The sequence below is a fragment of the Condylura cristata genome, unplaced genomic scaffold (genome assembly GCF_000260355.1).
Source record: "Condylura cristata isolate star-nosed mole 26May11 unplaced genomic scaffold, ConCri1.0 scaffold00011, whole genome shotgun sequence".
Taxonomy (NCBI): Eukaryota; Metazoa; Chordata; class Mammalia; order Eulipotyphla; family Talpidae; genus Condylura; species Condylura cristata.
Genome location: NW_004567112.1, coordinates 55,796,164 through 55,813,867, shown reverse-complemented (window position 1 = coordinate 55,813,867; position 17,704 = coordinate 55,796,164). Strand labels below are relative to the sequence as shown.

Below are 17,704 nucleotides of genomic sequence, written 5' to 3'. Positions count from 1 at the left end.
GGTGGAATGCTGGCCGTGGTGTGGACACCTTCACTGAGCAGTCCGGAGGTGCCAGCCACTACTCTGCCTACTTCGTTTGAGGTGCGTTAACTCCTTTTAACCTCACAGCAGCCCTGTGAGGCGAGGGCTTCTTAACTTTTGTGGAATGTTGAGGAGAAAACTGAAGCTTAGGTCACTTAGCCAGGCTGATGTCCCCGTACTGCCCGCAGCTTGCGTTTACCCCCAGATCAAGTCCACAGTCTCCCCTGACGCAAGCCGGCTCAACTTCCCTTCACCAGGTTGTCCAGGTTCAGGGCCCCTTCTCTCTGCAGAGCTGGACTTGCTGGCCCCAGCCTGCGCCCCTCTAGCTCCTTGCTGGCACTTTCCCTAGGCCGGAGCTGCCTTTGCTTTCACTGTCCTCTTGCTTCAGACCAAACCCACCCTGCTCCGCCTGTGCCCCCAAACCTCCATGTCCCTGTCCTGCCCAGCACTGGCCCCTGCAGACTGCTCCCTCTCCCACTGGCCTCTGACCTGCAGCGTCCCACCTGGCTGCCTCCCAGCTCACACCCAGCCCCACCAGACTCCCCGTCCAGGTATTTCTTCAGAGGGGCTGTTTTGGTCTGCCCAAGCCCCCGAGGGATAGGATTATTTTTAAACCGTGCCAGGGCAGCTGATAGACACAGACAGTGCTGCCAGCGGGATTCGACTAGGTAGGACATGGAGCACCTGCAGGAGCAGTCGCCACACACCCCACACGCATACACACCACACACACTCCCCCCCCACACACTGGGCTCTCCCTGTGGGCCCCGCGCATGGGCAGGCACGGCTCCTCGGACCATCCTCAGCTCCCTCTGTGCCCTGCCCGGGCTCCGCCACAGCGTGCTTGGGGAGGATGCTCTGGGGTGACCTCCCTGTGCCCTCACAGCCGGTGGTGATCCTCTCTCACCCCCAGCATTCGCCTCAGGCCCTGTCCTCCCCCCACTCCAGCCCCCCTCCCAAACCCCCGGGTACACGAATCAATGACCATTGAGCACTGGGCCCTTTCAGACAGGCCAGCTGCGTCTGTGTGAGTGCAGACCCCACCCTGCTGACCTCCAGTGTCACCCTGGCTGCCACTGTGTCCCTGGGTCAAGACACCCCCCCCTCCAGCTGACTTCCTGATATTTCTACCAGACAGTTTGTGAGCATCTCGCTGTCACAATCTCAAGATCAAACTGGTTTGTGACCAGAAAGCCAGGATTATGTGTAAGGAGGGCTGTGTGGTCTGTGGGCCCTGCACTATGGGTGGCCAGAGGGAGTTGGCCAGTACAGACTTGACTGCCTGGCTTGGGGTTATGGGCCAGAGTTCTCAGGACTCATTCAGATCAGGTCACTTCTCCCTGGACAAGCAGTGGGTAGTGGGAATGAGGGTCTTCGCTTTCAGTCAGTTGCTCCCTGTTACCCTACGGGGCGTCGTCAGCAGGCAGAGCCGGGGGCACCCCACCACATGAAGTGCCCCTGCTCACCAGACCCTCACCTGGCGGCTCCAGCGGGGCACCGGTGGGACCCTCCTTTGTGCTCATGGGCAGCAAGGAAGCAGCTTCTACCTACAATTGGCACTTAAGCAGGGGCCCGCCCTGCCGCTCCCACTACTGAGGCCAGCCAAGTCCCTGAGCTCTCTAGTCTCAATTTCCTCCCCTCTAAAACTGGGCTGATGAGACCAGCCCCCCAAGATACCGTGATGGTGCAGTGCGGCAGGAACCAGGTGGGAGAGGAGGGGTGTCTGGTGCTGAGGTGCATCAGCCTCTGTGTCTGCAGCACCAGACAAATGCTCTGAGGATAAGGGGTGTGGGGGAGAGGTCTGAGCAGGCCACTGGCACACTCCACGGGTGCCCAAGCGGAGCGAGCACCAGGCCGAGAGCAGGCGTCTGCTGCTGGGAGCTGCAGGCTGAAAGGCATGGGGCTGAGCAGGGGAGACCCAGCTACGACTCAGGAAGACACCGGGGAACAGGCGTGTGTGGCTGCTCCGTGCAGGGAGACCAGGGAACCGCTGAGCCCTGCGTGTGAGGAATCGAGTGAGACAAAGTAGGGTGTAGTGAGTGAGTGATCTCCCGGGGATCCTGGGGTTGGCACCTGCCACACGAGCGGTGGGAGCGTGGCGCATGGCAGAGGGAAGGGCCCTGTGTCATAACTGGATTGCCTGGGTCCCCTTCTCTGTGGGGACTCTGGAGCCAGGGGCCATCACAGCTACTGTGGAGCCAAGCTCTTAACCTCTGGAGCCGCCTACCCCATATAAAAGCGAAATTAGGGTTTCCAACTGTGTTAGCATAAAAACAAATATAATCCAGACCACCTTATTGTTATATATTCCTCATTACTGTAGTTCTGGCTTGCTTTTGGCTTTCTAAAAATCACTTTCCATTACAATCAAATCCTTTTGATTTTAAAATAAAGCTAAAAGAGGCCCCAGACTCTGTGTCCGTGGTGCCTTTCCGGAGGCGTTGACCTTGTGAGGAGCACACAGTGCCGGTGCCTGTCAGGAACAGAGGTCCCTGAGACCCTGGCCCTTATGGTTGACCCATGTGTGAGCCCTTCCCTGCTGAATGCAGCTCCCAACCATCCAGGTTCTCCCTTACAGGGTGCTGTGGCTGTATGAGTGACCAGTAGCTGAGGACAGAACCGTGGCGGAAACCTGGTATTTCCCTGGCCCATGGCGAGCAACCAGGACAGAATTGGTGGGATGCCAGGTGGGGTGAAGAACTGAGGGTTCTGTTCTGTTTTAGACAGAACAGTTCTGGCTAAAGATAGAACTATGGGTATATTTTCAATACTTAGGATCCCCTATATGACCAAAAACACAGGCAAAAAAGGAATAACAAATCAATCTGATTATATATAAATTAAAAGCTTCAATGGAAGCAAAGTAAAAAAGCAATCTCTGGACTGGGAGAAAATATTTGTAAATTATATATCAGAAAATGGCAACTATCCAGAACAAAGAACTACAATTTAACAACAGACCAATTCAAAACTGGGTCAAGCACTTAGGTAGCTGGGTCTCCAAAAAAGTTATATACAAATAGCTTTAAAAAACACGTGGCAAGGGCCCTCCCTGGTGGCACAGCTGGTTGAAGCACAGCACTGAGAAGCTAAAGCCACTTCCGCATGAGTTCAATCCCCGCCCTGGAGGTGACCCACATGGTGTGGCAGACCTCTCCTGATGGGCCCACTGCTCCCCTCAGCGGTGTATTTCATCAGTTGGCCTGTTCTGCTCCCTACTCTGTCTCTGGTGAACCCTTTCACCGCCCCTGCACCTCTGGCCTGTACTCCAGTTCTGTCTGCACAAATAAATAAATCTTTAAACACACACACACACACACACACACACACACACACATGACAAGATGTTCAGCATCAGGAATTGCTAGGAAAATGCAAGTCCAAACCCCACTGAGATAAAACTCTTGCCCACTGGGATGACTGTTAACCATAAAAAAAAAAAAAAAAGAAAAAATTATGAGTGCTGATAAAGATGTGGAGAAATTGAAGCCTTTGAACACTGCTGGTAGAAGGGTAAAATGGTGCAGTGTTAAGTGTCTCACAAAAATTAAAATAAATTCCCATATGGTGCAACAATTTCTACTTCTGGGTGGTATGTGCTCAAAAGAATCAGGATCAGGGTTCTAATTGAAAAAAGGGTTCTAAAACGATACCATAGTTGCATGACTACCTTCCTAGCAGCCTTATTTGAAATAGCCAGAAGGTAGAAGGACTCACTGTTGTACAAGTGAGTCAAAAGGAGAGACAAAAGGTGGTATCTCCATACAATGGGATGTTACTCAACCTGAAAAAGGAAGACCATTATGCTAAGTGAAATTATGCTAAGGGACAAAATAACAACTTACTGAGTCCATTCCTAGGAGATACGTAAAGCTGTCAGGTCCCTAGAGACAGGCGGGTGTTAAATGGTGGCTGCCAGGAGCTGGAGGGTGGGGAGTTGGTGTCCAACAGGTATGTACTTTTCATTATTCAAGATGAAAAAGTTCTGGCTGCAGGTGGTGGACATGGTTAGGGCTGTGTATGAGACAGCGGAGATGGCTACCGAACGATGTGTCTTTAATACCACTGACCTGTACATCTAAAAATGATAAAGATTATATGTTGTATTGACTACAGTTCATTTTTAAAACTGCCTCCTTTATATATTTCTCCCAATTTTTATTTGCAATGAAGCCCTCCCTGAACTGTACTTTTTTCCCTAACAGCAAAATCACATAATAATCCCTGGGAAAAGAATGTTCCAACTGGGACAGAGCACAGCAATTGCAGGTGTGTGATGCATAGTGCTGTGTGACCCTCTCTGCATGCTGGCATGCGTGTGTGTGCGTGTGTGTGTGTGTGTGTGTGTGCATGGACTCAAGAGCACACACATTTTGGCTAACACCAGTTACCAGTTGGCAGTGTTCCTCAGTTACCAATGAGTCATCTCCTAAGCTGGGGTCCGTGATTTTGTTCTCAGTTTGACAGCTATTGGCTGTCACCAAGGTGACCAGGGCACTAGATGACATTGCAGTCCTTCACGAGTATTGCAAGCACAGGAGGGGCATCCACAAAGCAATGTCCAGCTCACGCTCTGCTGGCCACCTACCCACAGCTCCAGCGCCCATCAGAGCAACCAGATTGTTTTACGAGTCTGATCTCACCTGCCTGTCCCTCTGCTTCCCACTCTGCGTCTCCTCTCCCACACTGTCCGCTGCCCAGCCTTTTCCTTCCCTATTCATAAAGCCATTTATTCATTGTTTTGTTCTTTCATTGCTTCATTCACTTGATCACTGGCTGCAGGGTGGGTACGCTGGAGAGCTGGGGGAGATGAGTTGGAGGCATCAGAAATCTCTCCCGAGGTGGGGAGTGGATGGCCTATGCAAGCAGTGGACAGTGACTACAGAACTTCAGGCCAAGGGTGACATGATCCAGCTGACTGTGGCTGTTCTCTGGTCCCACTCACTGAGGGTCTGGAATGGCCCAGGGAGACGGTTGGGTCTCGTGTGCCCTCCAGGTGAGGGAGGTTGGGAGAGTGGCTCTTGGGTGGGGCAGAGCGAGGATGGAAGGGAGAAAAGTTCATGGTGAGTCTGAGATGGGTCTTGATTGGGGTGAAGAGCAGAGGGGATTGGGACCGGGTCCTTCTCTACATCTGGAGGGGAGTGGAGGGTTCAGGAGTGGACAAACGTGCCTCTGGGACTTAGAGACGGGGCCTGGGCTGGTGCTGAGAAACAATAGTGAAAGCCATGGGGTGGCTGCTGTTTGTCCAGGGAAGCTCAGGAGGGGGATCATGGCGCTCCCAACATCTTCTGATCAGCTAAGGGGGAGGAGAACCAACCCTGGAGGCAGAGCAAGCTGGCCAATCCTGTTGAAACTAGGAGAGCTCCAGAGACAAGCCTCAAAGCCTCCAGACAGGAAGGCGAATGCCGAGAAGTGACAACTAGAAGGAGCAGAGGTTTCTTAGCGGCAGCCACAGATGCAAAAAAAAAAAAAAACAAAAAACATGGTGGCAGTTAGAAAAAAACAGTCTTGCAGAAATCTCTACCCAGTCTCTTCCAAGACTGAAGCAAAGCAAAACAAAACGAAAAATGCAAGAGCAATCCAAAACCCAGCTCTGTTTGGTTTGCTATGAGTAGGGCGAAAGGGGGTTGGAGGGACAGGAGCTTTGCTAAGTACCTCTGTGGGTTGATCATGGGCTCCTGCGTGTTTGTATTATCTTGACTTTCAACATAAATGTTCTGCAACATGCATTCTTTGTATGTGTCAATATTTAACTAGAATAAAGAGAAAACTGCGATCTGAGAGGAGAGGTCACTGGTGATGAGGCTGGGCCCTGTGGGTTGGGACTGGAGAGACAAGACTCCCCCATGGGGACAGCTGACCTGTAGGGGAGGGCCCCCCTGGTAAGAGGATCCCCTGGGGAGGAGGCAGAGGGATCTGTCTCCCATTCCCAGCACAGATGATGGCATTAGGAAATTGTCTGTTAAGGAGATTGTGCTGGCCCTAATAAAACTGTCATCGGTGCAGTCTGGTGCTCGTCACGGCTGGAGCCTGGCGCCCAGGAGTGGGTCTTGCAGCAGGGCCTGCCCTGCTCTGGGTCATGTCCTGTGCTTTCTGTTTCTTGATGCTCTGAGATGGGTCTCTGAGTTTCCTTGGCAGGCTGACCGTGCATCACCGTGAGTGCAACTCCTGGGTGCTCAGAGTGGGAGGGAAGACAGGCCCAGGGGCAGGTGAGAAACTACAGGGTCTGGGCCACACCTGGACTGGCAAGGACAGTGGCAGCCCATCCCTCCTCTGGGTGGTGAGGGGCCCAGAGGCACCTCCTGAGGCCCAAGGCTGGCCAGGACCCTGGAGTGCTAGGGTGGGCTCAGTGCACCCGGACTAAGCGTGGGAAGGTGAGTATGCACCCAGGAAATGTGTGTCCTGGGGGGTAGTGGGTGTGTGATGGTGAGAGAAGATGTGCGAAGCATGGGGGGGAGGGGAAGGGGTGGTCCTCGGTGACCATGTCAGAATATTGTGATATGTGAGTATAATTTCAAGTGTGAGGGTGAGTGGATGCGTGTAAGAGAGAGAGAAAGACGTGTTTAGCCATTTGAGTTCAATCAGGAGATAGTAACCACACGCCACCTAAGAAAAGAGCTGTTCTAGAGAACAACAGTGAGGTGAGGTAAGCTCTGAGGGTGAGGGCGCCCAGGGAAGGAGCCCCCACCCGGGGGGGGGGGGTGTCAGAGTGCACCATGCCCTGAGGGGCTGGGTTGCAGCCCACTGTGCTTGGAGAAGCTGGCTGGGTTACCTGGGGGTGGCCCAGAGCTGAGGGGTGACCAGGGCACATGAGACCGAGGCTGTGGGCAGGCACAAGGAGTCTGTCTGAGGGTGTGCAGGAAGGTGGCCATCGGGCTCGGGCACAGGCTGCGAGGTGTCAAGGACTCACTGTCCTTGGGAGTGTGGGTGGGAAGGGGACGTGCAGGGTGTCCCGCGCCCTGGTGTGACTGTTGCTTGGCCAGCAGGAGCCAGACAAGGCAACGCTTAATAGCCAGAAGCAGGAGTGAAGCCCTTGTCCACGTGTGGACCGCCCCTCAGTGTCCTCCTCCAACAAGCTCGGTGCCTGCTCACTGCCAGGCACGGTGCTCAGAGTCCATTTGGGCATGAGAACCCGCGAGCGTGTGGCCAGGGGTGAAAGAGCACTGGGGTGCGAAGGGTCGAATGAGAGCAAGAAGCTGCTGCCACCTGCAAATCCAGGCACATAAATTAAACTTCCCAGCCAAGGGGGGGGGGGGCTGCAGAGCTGTCTTTGTAAACTAAAAAAGGGTACCCATGATGTAGTCGAAGTTGAGTGACTAGTTGCCCTGGATGAGGCATCAGTCTAGCTAGGAGAAAGTCCGGTGTGTTCCTTTGTACAAGCGATGACGGGGTGCGGGCGGGGGGGCGGGGTCTGCTGAGAGCAGGACTGCACTTCTCTCTCTCTCTCTCTCTCTCTCTCACACACACACACACACACACACACACTGTAAGTTAGCTCTGCAGCTTCGCCCTGCCTGGGTAGGTTGGGTGGCACCGTGGGGTCTTAGGCTGGTGTACCTCTGTTGCCGTCTCCTGCATATAGGCATGGAGGCGTGCTCATGCTGGGTCTTTGGCCATGTGCCATGAACAGTGCAAGACACACTCCTCTTGAGTAAGAATGCTCACCCTCAGCATGGTACCAGGGATTAGAGGCAGCCTGAGGACTAGACCCACAAGGTGCCACTGGGGTGTAACGTGGTCAAGTCCATGTAGGCAAAATCCTGAGAGGAAGGGAGGCTTCTACCCTTCTGATGCGCAGAGGTGGGAGGCACCGGGCTCGAAGGCTCTGCAAGTCCTGCCGAGTTGATCTGGCTGGGGGGCAGCTGTCCCCAGGCTCAGGTCTGAGTCTCGGCTTAACTGGCTCTGCCAATAGAAAGGTGCCAGCGGCGAGGGGCAGTCAGCCAGTATGGCCTGGACCTCTGGTGGGCTCATGTCTGTCCTTTCCCTGACCTATGCCAACAGATCAAGCCTGGGAAGCAGCCCCTGCACCTGTAGTGAGGGGTGGGGGCGTGGGGCTTCCCCTCTGCCAGCCTCAGTGTGAAGGGCCTACATGATGAGGCCCTTCCCTACCTGATGGGAGGTCACGAGCCCCCACTGCCCATGTGAGGCCCCCGAGAGTGTTGGCCTTTTCGTGACCAGAGCATCGCCTCCCACCTGGGATGTTGTGAACCTGCAGTGCAGTTCTCCCAGTAAACACTTGTGCAGGGGGAGGGAGGACTGGCTGCACCTGCGCTGGCCGCTCTCTTCTTCCCAGCCTGCTCTCTGGTTCAGAGTTGGAGAAACTGAGGCTCTGAGGAGACAAGCACTTTGCGGAAGCTGCGCAACCCAGTGAAACTGGACACCAGCAACCTGTTCTCCTCATTAACCAGTAAGGTTGGCTTCTTTGGTGTAGAATGAACATAGGGAACCTGGTCCTAGAATTAGAGAATTGCAAGACAGCACAGCAGAGCATTACAGCAACCGAAGGGAGCCCTTGGGGACAGCTCAGGCCATACCTCGCGGCGGCCAGCCCTGCACCCACCTCTTCGGGTCCCCTGCTTGGACCATGTGTTTTTCCGTCTAGAAGTGTCTGATATGAGTAGCATTCAGGTGGCCCGGCCCTGCTGGAAGGCCTTTCAGTGCTCAAGTCTGTTTCTGCTCAGTCATGGCCTGACCCACATGGCAATAACAGGTGGGCCCCATGTGGGTCCCGTAGGGCTGGGTGGGCTCTGTGTCCAGAGTAGGCAAGGCCGTTCTCCCTGCACGTGTGGACTGTGTGGAACAGGGACTACGGGGAGCTTGACCTACCCCACACCCCAGCCCTTGGACCACATAAATGAGTGCTCAAAGGGGCCTCCAGAGGAGGAACCATAGTCTATCCACGCACCTTAACCAGACCTGTCTGCTTTCCTGGAGTACCCAGGTACCACCACATCCCCACTCAATGTTCCTCCCCAAGGCAGTGGACTAGGGCATTGGGTTTGAGTGTCCCAAGAGAACCAGCTTGTAGAAGCCGTGTTCCTGACGTCACTTTATGTCACACAGTGTCCCCTCGCTGCTGCTCTGGGGCAAGAACACAGACCCTATTTCTCTGTGGAGGGATCAGACACACCCAGAAGAGCTGGTGGGTTCTGGAAGATGTAGGCTGCTCTTGTGTATGTGCCACCCAGTGGGTCCATGCCACCCCCCCTGGTAGGGTCCCTTTCAGCCCAGGGACTTGTGGTCCAATGGCAGGCTCTCTAGTCACTCATGGTGGCTGTACATCCCTCTGCCCATGTTTGGGGGGCACGCTGGGGGTGCTGGCCTTAGCCGAGTCCCTTCCCTACCTGATGGGATGTCATGAGCCTGTGAGGCCCCTGAGAATGCCGTCTTTTCATGACCAGAAATACAAGCTTTCTGGCCCTGCCTGGTGGCATAGTGGGTTAAAGCACAGCAGTGCAAGCTGGCTGCAGCTGCTTCAGTGCAGCCCCGCCCCGGAGCTGACCCACATGGCGCGGCAGACCTCTCCTGTCTCGCCCGCTGCTCCCCTCAGCAGTGTACTTCTCCACCTGCCTGTTCGGCTCCCAGCTTTGTGTCTGGTGAATCCTCTCACTGCCCCTGCACCTTTGGCTTGTACCCCAGTTTTGTATGCCTAAATAAATAAATCTATTTAAAAAATACAAGCTTTCCCAGAAACACAGAGTCTTCAGGAACAACGTTCCACTGAACTGGAGTTTCTGACTTGGGTCCCGCTCAGGGCTTGGTGGGGGCACCTTCCTAAAAGGTACAACCTCTTCTGCAGACATGCAGACCCAGTCAGCTGGGAATCGAGGGCTTGGCCACGTGGGGGCCCAGCCCCACTGTGGCACAGGCTGAGTGGGCTAGTCCAGAAGGGTATGCCTCTGGAAAGAACTACGAATTCTTCTTTGGCTGTGTGTGCCCTTGAGTAAACAAACAGATGGCATTCTGTGTGCCATCTGCAAAGTGGCGGTCCTAGGTGCTGCCGCCGCCTGGGGATGTGCAGAAGCGGGGGTGGGAGTGGGGGCGAGGAGAGGAGGTAAGAGGCTGGCGTTGTGCTGTGATGGAGCCAGGAGCCTCCCAGAGCTGTCCAGTCGCACCCCGTCTTTGTCTCGGAGCCTCGGTGAGCAGCTTCACTAGGGTCCTCTTCACTCCCCATGCTATGGGGAGTGTGGGTGATTCTCCCAGAAGTGCCAGCCTCTGGGTGGACCCCATTTGTGACTGTCCTTAGTCTCTTTGAGCCAGACGCCATTAGCTGCCCTTCAGTAGGAGCAGGGAGAGGCTGCCCAGGTGACTCTTTGAGGATGACACAGTCTGTAGCCTGCTTGCTGTCCCTTCCCTGTTAGGGGCAACTACAGAGCCCCAGCGACTCCAGCCCTGAGTACGTCACTGTCTGTGGGGAAACTCCCCAGGGCTGGACTGGTGGGAAATCAGAAGGGCAGGAGAGGGGGTTGGTGCTGAGCCACACATGGCGGCTCCTGCCTGCGTCCCTGCCAGCGGGGTCAGTGTGGTCCCGTGGCCCGCCCACCCCGGAGGGGGCTTCTTCCCAGGGCTGCCTTAGCTCCAGCCCCATCTGAGAGCGGGCAGTCTGGGCATCTGGCTCCTTGCATGGCCTCGGGGCTGGGCCAGCTCCAGCTCCTAGGAGGTCCTGTCTCGCCCCTCCCTGAGCGGCACCCACAGGACCCTAGAATTGCAGGAACAGTCTCAGGAGCAGCTTTCTGAAAGGCTTGTGAGATCAGCACAATGTGTGTGACCCCTTCTCCCGTCTCCAAATTTTGTGTGTGGGGGCACAGGTCAGGCCTCTGGTTCTGGCCAGAGTACCTGCAGGGGTTCCTCCCCACCATCCTGTTCCTGTTCTCTCCCCTTTTCTCCTCATTCAACTCTCATTTCCTGCTCTCCCTCTCTCCCTCCCTTCTTCCTCTTCCTCCCCATTCCCTCTTTCTTCCTCCTCACCCACGCCCTGCCCTGCAGCCCTGCCACCGAGGACAGTCAGTCCAAACACACACTCCCTCCGGTTGATTCCCAGCCTGGCTGCCTCTGGAAGTCGTCCCTGGGGAACATTCCACAAGGCAGACCGCAGTCTAGTCTTCTGGCTGTTTCACCACTTTGGGATCCCCGAGACCCCACCTGTTCTCTTCACTGACCCCATTTGACATGTGACACCCCAAGTGAGTCCTGGGGTTGCCAGGTGGACCCAGCCGAGGCCTCGGTGGGTGTAGACCAGACCAGCGCTCCCTTGCGTGCTGTGACACGGGATGCTGTGGGTTGTAGGTGCAGACAAGTTGATTTGAAAGAGAAATGGGATACACACAAGCTCAGTATTTTTGGACTTTGCTTTGTGTATCAAAAACTTTGGTTTTTTGTGCATTGTAGAATTTATTTTAGGTTCTAGCGTTTCCTCAGCTATTTGCCTATTTATTTATGCATCTTTTTGAAATTCTAACTTTTAAAAATACTTTTATGGAAAGCAGAACACTAGAATGAGTGCCTGCCTGGGCTCACCTGGCCAACGTGGCCAGCGTCCTTCTGCCTCAAGACATTCTTTTTTCTGCCCTGGTGAGTGGGTTTTGTAGGTGACGTTTACAAGGTTGAAATAGCCAAATCTTGACTGTACTTGGTTGGCGGTGGATATGTGCCAGTGACCCGGGCTGCTCTCTGATGGAACAGTTACACCCCTTAGAACATGCCCTCCCAGTCTGGTGCCCCTCCTGTCCCCCCAACACATAGCCAGTCTGATTTCTATCAAATCTCTACCAGAAGTCCTTCTAGAGTCATGCCATGTGTATCCTTACATGCCAGGCTTCTACTCTGCATGATGCCAGTGAGTCCATCCAGGTTTCTGTGTGTATCGAGTTCAGCCCTTTTTCCTTTTGTCCAGGACTCCACGCGGTGGTCACTGTTGGCCAATCCGTCCCTTACTAAAGGGCATCTGGGATGCTCCAGCGCCGCCATTTGTGAATAAGACATTTGATGGGCATATGTTTTCATTTCTCTGGGATAAATGGAGTGAAATGCCTGGGTGCTATGGTAGGAGCATGTCTAACTTTGGATAAAGATTTGTTACTGGTACAATCACTATGGAAAACTGTTTGGAGGTTCCTCAAACTGCTTAACATGGAGCTTCCCTATGACCCAGCAATCCCACTCCTAGGTATCTACCCAAAAGACACAAAAACACTGATTCAAAAAGTTACCTGCACCCCCATGTTTATTGCTGCTTTATTTACAATTGGAAAAACATGGAAGCAGCCCAAATGCCCAAAAGTAGGTGACTGGATAAAAAAGATGTGGTACATATATACAATGGAATATTACTCAGCAACCAAAAAAGAGAAACACATGTCTTCTGCAGCAACTTGGATGGAGCTGGAAAAGATCATGCTTAGTGAGATAAGCCAGAAAGAGAAAGAAAAATACCAGATGGTTTCACTCATAGCAGGAGTATAATGGACCAGGAGAGAAAATAATAAGAATAATGAACAGCCATATACCAGAGACATTTTGTGGGGGTGGAGTGGGGAATGGGATCAACAACAGGGGAGGGAAGTGCACAGGACTATGGTGATGGCACACGGGTGACTCAGTGATGGGAAATCCACAGGGATTACAATTGAGATGAAAAAAAAAAGATTTGTTACTGGCTTATAAAGCCCTCATTTGGTTTAGGCAGCCCTTGCCTGTCCGGCTTTCAGGCAGCCTCTGTACACGTGGAAATTCCTGCTCCAGGCGATGTGTTCAGAAGCTAGTGTGAATCCCCGCCCCCCACCCCATAATTCACCTGCTTATCAAACCTGAGTAATGGAGAATGATCTTATCCTGCCTCCTCTACCTCCTGTTTTAAAGCAATGCATTTCTAGCTTGTTACACTACACACATACTTGTAATAATGTTCTTAAGATTACAGATGAGAAAGTTCTACCCAGCTCAGAAAATTAACTGTCCATGAAGCTTTTATCCACAGGTGAGATAATGCCTCTCCCTCACATGCTTCCCCATTTCCTGCAGCCCCACTGGGACTCTACTTTGCCCGGGATGCTTACTGGGAGAAGCTGTTCGTGGACCAGCCAGCTGGCACGCCCCTGCTCTACGTCCACGCCCTGAGGGACATCCCCGAGGAAGTGCCCAGCTTCCGGCTGGGTCAGCACCTGTATGGCGCCTACCGCACTCGGCTGCATGAGAACATCTGGATCCGCATCCATGAGGACACGGGGCTTCTGTACCTGAACCAGAGCCTGGACCACAGCTCCTGGGAGAAACTCAGTGTTCGCAGTAAGGAGCAGCCCTACCCCGCTTTCCTGCCACTCACCCCGCGTTCACCGCTCCAGCTCCCCCCCCCATCCATGTCACACCAGGCTTCCCCCACAGCTCCTGCTGTGTCAGAGGGCGAGGGCATGGTGGGCCTGGCTGCTTCTGCGCCCAGTCTGGCAAGGGAGCCAGGAGGAGTTTGGAGACTGCTGATGACCCTGGAGCTGATGACCCTTCTGAGGTGTTTGGGATTTAGGAGGAGCCATTTTGGAAGACTTGGGGCTCCCTGCATGACGAATCCAGATGCCTCTAACAGTTGGGTTAACTAGGCTTAAGGATTAAGAGAAGGGTTCAGAGGGGCTAAGAAAATCCCACCGTTTTGATTTAGCAAGTGACATGGAATTTGCTGGAGGAAAAGCTGTTTCACTGAAAATATCTTTTCCCGTCAGCAGCAAGCTGCTGTTTGGGCCAAAGAAAGTGGAGCAGAGGGAGACTTGGCCGGCTCCTCTGAGTGGGAATCAGAGGAAATGAGGGCCACATGGGCCCTCCAACCCCACTTCTTGGTGGGGTGCTGAGGCAGCCTTTTAGCATGAAATGGTGATGGCACACCCATTCGCCCCCCTCCTCCAGAGATGGGGCCTTACTGGACCTCAGATTAGCCCTGAGCCCCCTAGTGTGGGCCAGAGACAGGCTGCAGGCCTGGGAACATAGTGGGCAGCACTGTGCCAAGTGAGCCCAGGTCATGAGCTGAGCCCCACAGTGGGTTCCCAGGTGGTCCCTGAAGGAGAGGGCTTCTGAGGTAGGGCTTGCTTGTACATACACTCCATTGATGCCTTCTTCATCCTGAACCTCAGTGGGGAAGCACTAGGGCTGCTGGAGCGGAGACCAGAGTAGAGTTTGCTGAGGGTCCACATTTTGTAGGCACCCTGTCACGGTCAGAGTACAGCCGCCTGCACCTGTTGGGTCCAGTCAGGAGAGAAACCACACAGGAATTTGACAGAGAAGTTGGTTTAAAGAATAGCTAACTACAGGGCCCTCCCTGGTGACGCAGCGGGTTAAAGCACTGCACTGAGAAACTAAAGCCACTTCCGCATGAGTTCGATCCCCGCCTGCCCCGGAGGCGACCACATGGCGTGGCAGACCTCTCCTGACCCGCCCGCCGCTCCCCTCAGCAGTGTACTTCGTCGATCTGCCTGTTCTGCTTCCCCACTCTGTCTCTGGTGAATCCTCTCACACCGCCCCTGCGCCTTTGGCCTATACCCCAGTTTTGTATGCACAAATAAATAAATCTTTACAAAAAAAAAAAAGAAAGAAAGAAAGAATAACTACAGTAGAGGGCTGGTGCAGCTGTGGAGGGACTGGTAAGAAGCAGAGACACTAATGGATGTGAGAAGAGCTTGGTGAGGGAGCAGCTGCTGCCTAGGGCTGACAGAAGGGCCCAGGAGGAGCCTGTACCCGCGCTGAGGCCTAGACTTCGTTGAGTAAGTGGGTGTCTCCAAAATGGATCTCGCCCTCTGTCTCTGGGCGAGTCTCCCTATGGGCTGTGTCTCAGCAGAAGCAGTCCAAGAGGAAACCACTTGAGGGGAGGTGTGGAGGGGAGAAACTCCCACCTGGAATGCACCCATGGCTCAAGGCGCCCTTCGCCTGGCCAGTGAAGTGACAAAGGAGATACAAGGTGCATTAGACCTGGCGCTCAGGGTGCCCCCCAGGGGAGGGAAAATTGACCTGAGACCTGAGTGCTAGGGGGTGGAGGTGATGCCACGGGACACCTGCAGGCAGAGGGGGCAGAACCACTGGCCCTGAGGCAAAGACGCTAGGCCCAGGGGGCACGAGAGAAGGAAGGCATAGTAGGCCAGGCCAGCGGAGGGTCCAGGCAGCAGGATGAAGACGGGGCTTCACACCACCTGGCACCTGTCCCTGCCCCCTTGAGCTCTCCAGCACCTGGCAGGCACAGCTGATGCCCGCTGGGCCTGGCTCTTCTTTCTGCAGATGGCGGCTTCCCCCTGCTCACCATCTACCTCCAGGTCTTCCTGTTGCCTACGTCCGTGCGAGAAGGCGAGTGCCAGTGGCCTGGCTGTGCCCGTGTGTACTTTTCCTTCATCAACACCTCTTTTCCTGCTTGTGACTCCCTCAAATCCCGGGAGCTCTGCTTCCCGGAGAGAGGCCTCGCCTTTCGCATTCGGGAAAACAAGCCTCCCGGCACCTTCCACCAGTTCCGCCTGCTCCCCGTGCACTTCTTCTGCCCCAACATCAGCGTGGCCTACAAGCTCCCGGGAGGTGAGTGCCAGCTGCCAGCCTCGAGGGGCAAACGTTGGTGCCTGCTGCGTGCCAGGCAGGGCATTGCTCTAGGCAGGAGCCATCTGGTTTGCTCTTCACCACCCGTCCCTGTAATACTCCAGAAGTAGCTCCTGTGTGCCTACAGTGGCCCTGTTCTAAGCACTTGGGTGTGACGGTGGATAGAGAGCTGAAATCCTGCCTGCCTGGAGCCTGGCTCTGCCATTCCTGAGGGTGGTGGACACCATGCTCAGGGGCTGGGTGGCCTCTGGAAGGAGCTAGGAGGGGTGCAAAATGCTATCTTACATTGTCGGGGGCGGGGGCGTGCTGGAGCAAAGGAGGGTGCTGGCTTCCACAGGGGAGTAGAGGCTGATGTGGGACCTCCCACGTGGTGGGAGAATAGCAAGTGACACAGGAGGAGGAAGGTTGGGGGGGACAGGGAAGTTCCTGGGAAGGGGACAAGGCTTCCCACTGGGGGACTGGAGGGTCATGGACAGCTTTGAAGGGGGCTGAGCCGTTCAAGACCTGATTTACTGTAAAAGGGTTAGTCTGACTGCTGCTAGAGGCGATTCGGGGTGTGACAGCTTAGAGCAGGAAGCAACTAGGGGGCTGTAGGAGGAAGGTGGAAGTAGTCGCTTCTGGACAGAAGGAAGATCCCGCAGGACTTGCTGATGAGCTGGGTGAGTGAATGTCGAGGGAAAGAAGGGCAAAAGCATAGTTCCAGGGTTCTGCTGGAGCAGCTCCAGGCACACAAAAGTGCCCTGGGGCGGTGGGGTGGGGGGAGAGGTGGAGTTGGACCCCATGGAGAAGAGCCGCCAGAAAGGCCTCAGCCATTAAAAGTCAAGAAGCTGGTGGGCTCTCCCTGTGGTGCAACAGGTTAGCAACGGGTTAGGATGCAGCACTGCAAGCTAGCACCAGCTGCTTCAGTGCAGGTTCGATCCCCACCCCAGAAGTGACCCACATGGTGCAGCAGACCTCTCCTGACCCGCCCGCTGCTCCCCTCAGCAGTGCACTTGGTCAGTCGGCCTGTTCTGCTCCCAGCTCTGTCTGGTGAATCCTCGCACTGCCCCTGCACCTCTGGCCAGTACCCCAGTTCTGTGTGCATAAATAAATAGATCTTAGAAAAAGAAAAAAAGTCAAGAAACTCGGACATGTACAAGCAGAGGCTGGACTGTTTGTGAGTGGCCCCGGGACCGTGACACTGTCAGTGACCCCATGAGAATCCCAGTGGAGTGAGCAGTCACCACTCGCATTCCCAAGCAGTCTTTGGGACAGATGCTTTTGTGTAAGGTTGTCAGCAAAGCATGGTGTACCATGCTGCCCTTTCTTACTGAGTATTACATAATTAAATTTTGTGGAGCATGTGTTTTGTAACCACAGACAATGGAAACATTATATGATAAGCATTTCCTGCAGGTGTAATTCCCATGCTGGGTGAGGCCTGTGATTTCCCACCAAGGGGAGTTGACTAAGGGAAGCCCCCCTCCCTCCCACTCCTGTGGGGGCTGTGATGGTCTTAAAGCCTTCATCAGTCCCTCTTTTCTCAGTTACTTCTGGAGGATGAGTTCCAGGGCAGCCTTAGGATGGAAAGGGTGGTGTTATGGCTTCTCCCCTCATAGGGCTGTGAGAACAGTCAAAAGTCCCTGAACAGATCACACTGCTTCTTGGGTGTGGCGGGGTGGGGGGGCGGGGCAAGCACCTTAACCTTCACCAGCCCATCTTCAGGTGAGGAAACTGAGGCACAGAGAGGTGGCACAAAGAGTCTCAGCCAGGAGGTATAGAGCAGGCATGGAACCCTGCAGTGGAAAATAGATTGTGTGCGTCAAACTGTAACCAATATCCTTTCTGTTTTCAAGTGGTAAAATTGGGACTTTCCTTCTCTTTTTTTCTAGAATGGGCACATATTGCTAAAAAAAAAAAAATTTTTTTTTTAATTTCCTGGTTTTCTTTTAAAGCCAATAAATGTTGGGAGCTGGAGCCCTGGCCCTTTTTGCTAGGTGAGCTGGTACCACCTCTCCCCACACAGGCCCATTCTAGAGTGGGTTCAAGGTGGGTGAAGGTGGGTGTACCCAGCCACCTAGTGATTGAGAGTGAGGACTGGTTGCAGGCCTCCAGACCTCAGATCCTCCCCATCAGCAAAAGTAAAGTC

At 54.3% G+C, this 17,704-nt stretch overlaps 1 protein-coding gene across 1 annotated transcript in view; it reads left to right on the top strand.

The window, feature by feature from the left end:
- RET (ret proto-oncogene) overlaps nucleotides 1-17,704 on the top strand; it is a 60,708-nt gene that overhangs the window by 11,935 nt on the left and 31,069 nt on the right. The window contains exons 2-3 of the mRNA XM_004680912.2: nucleotides 13,042-13,305; nucleotides 15,271-15,558. Coding sequence (XP_004680969.2) covers nucleotides 13,042-13,305; nucleotides 15,271-15,558 — 552 coding nt within the window. The remainder of the gene's footprint in view (nucleotides 1-13,041; nucleotides 13,306-15,270; nucleotides 15,559-17,704) is intronic.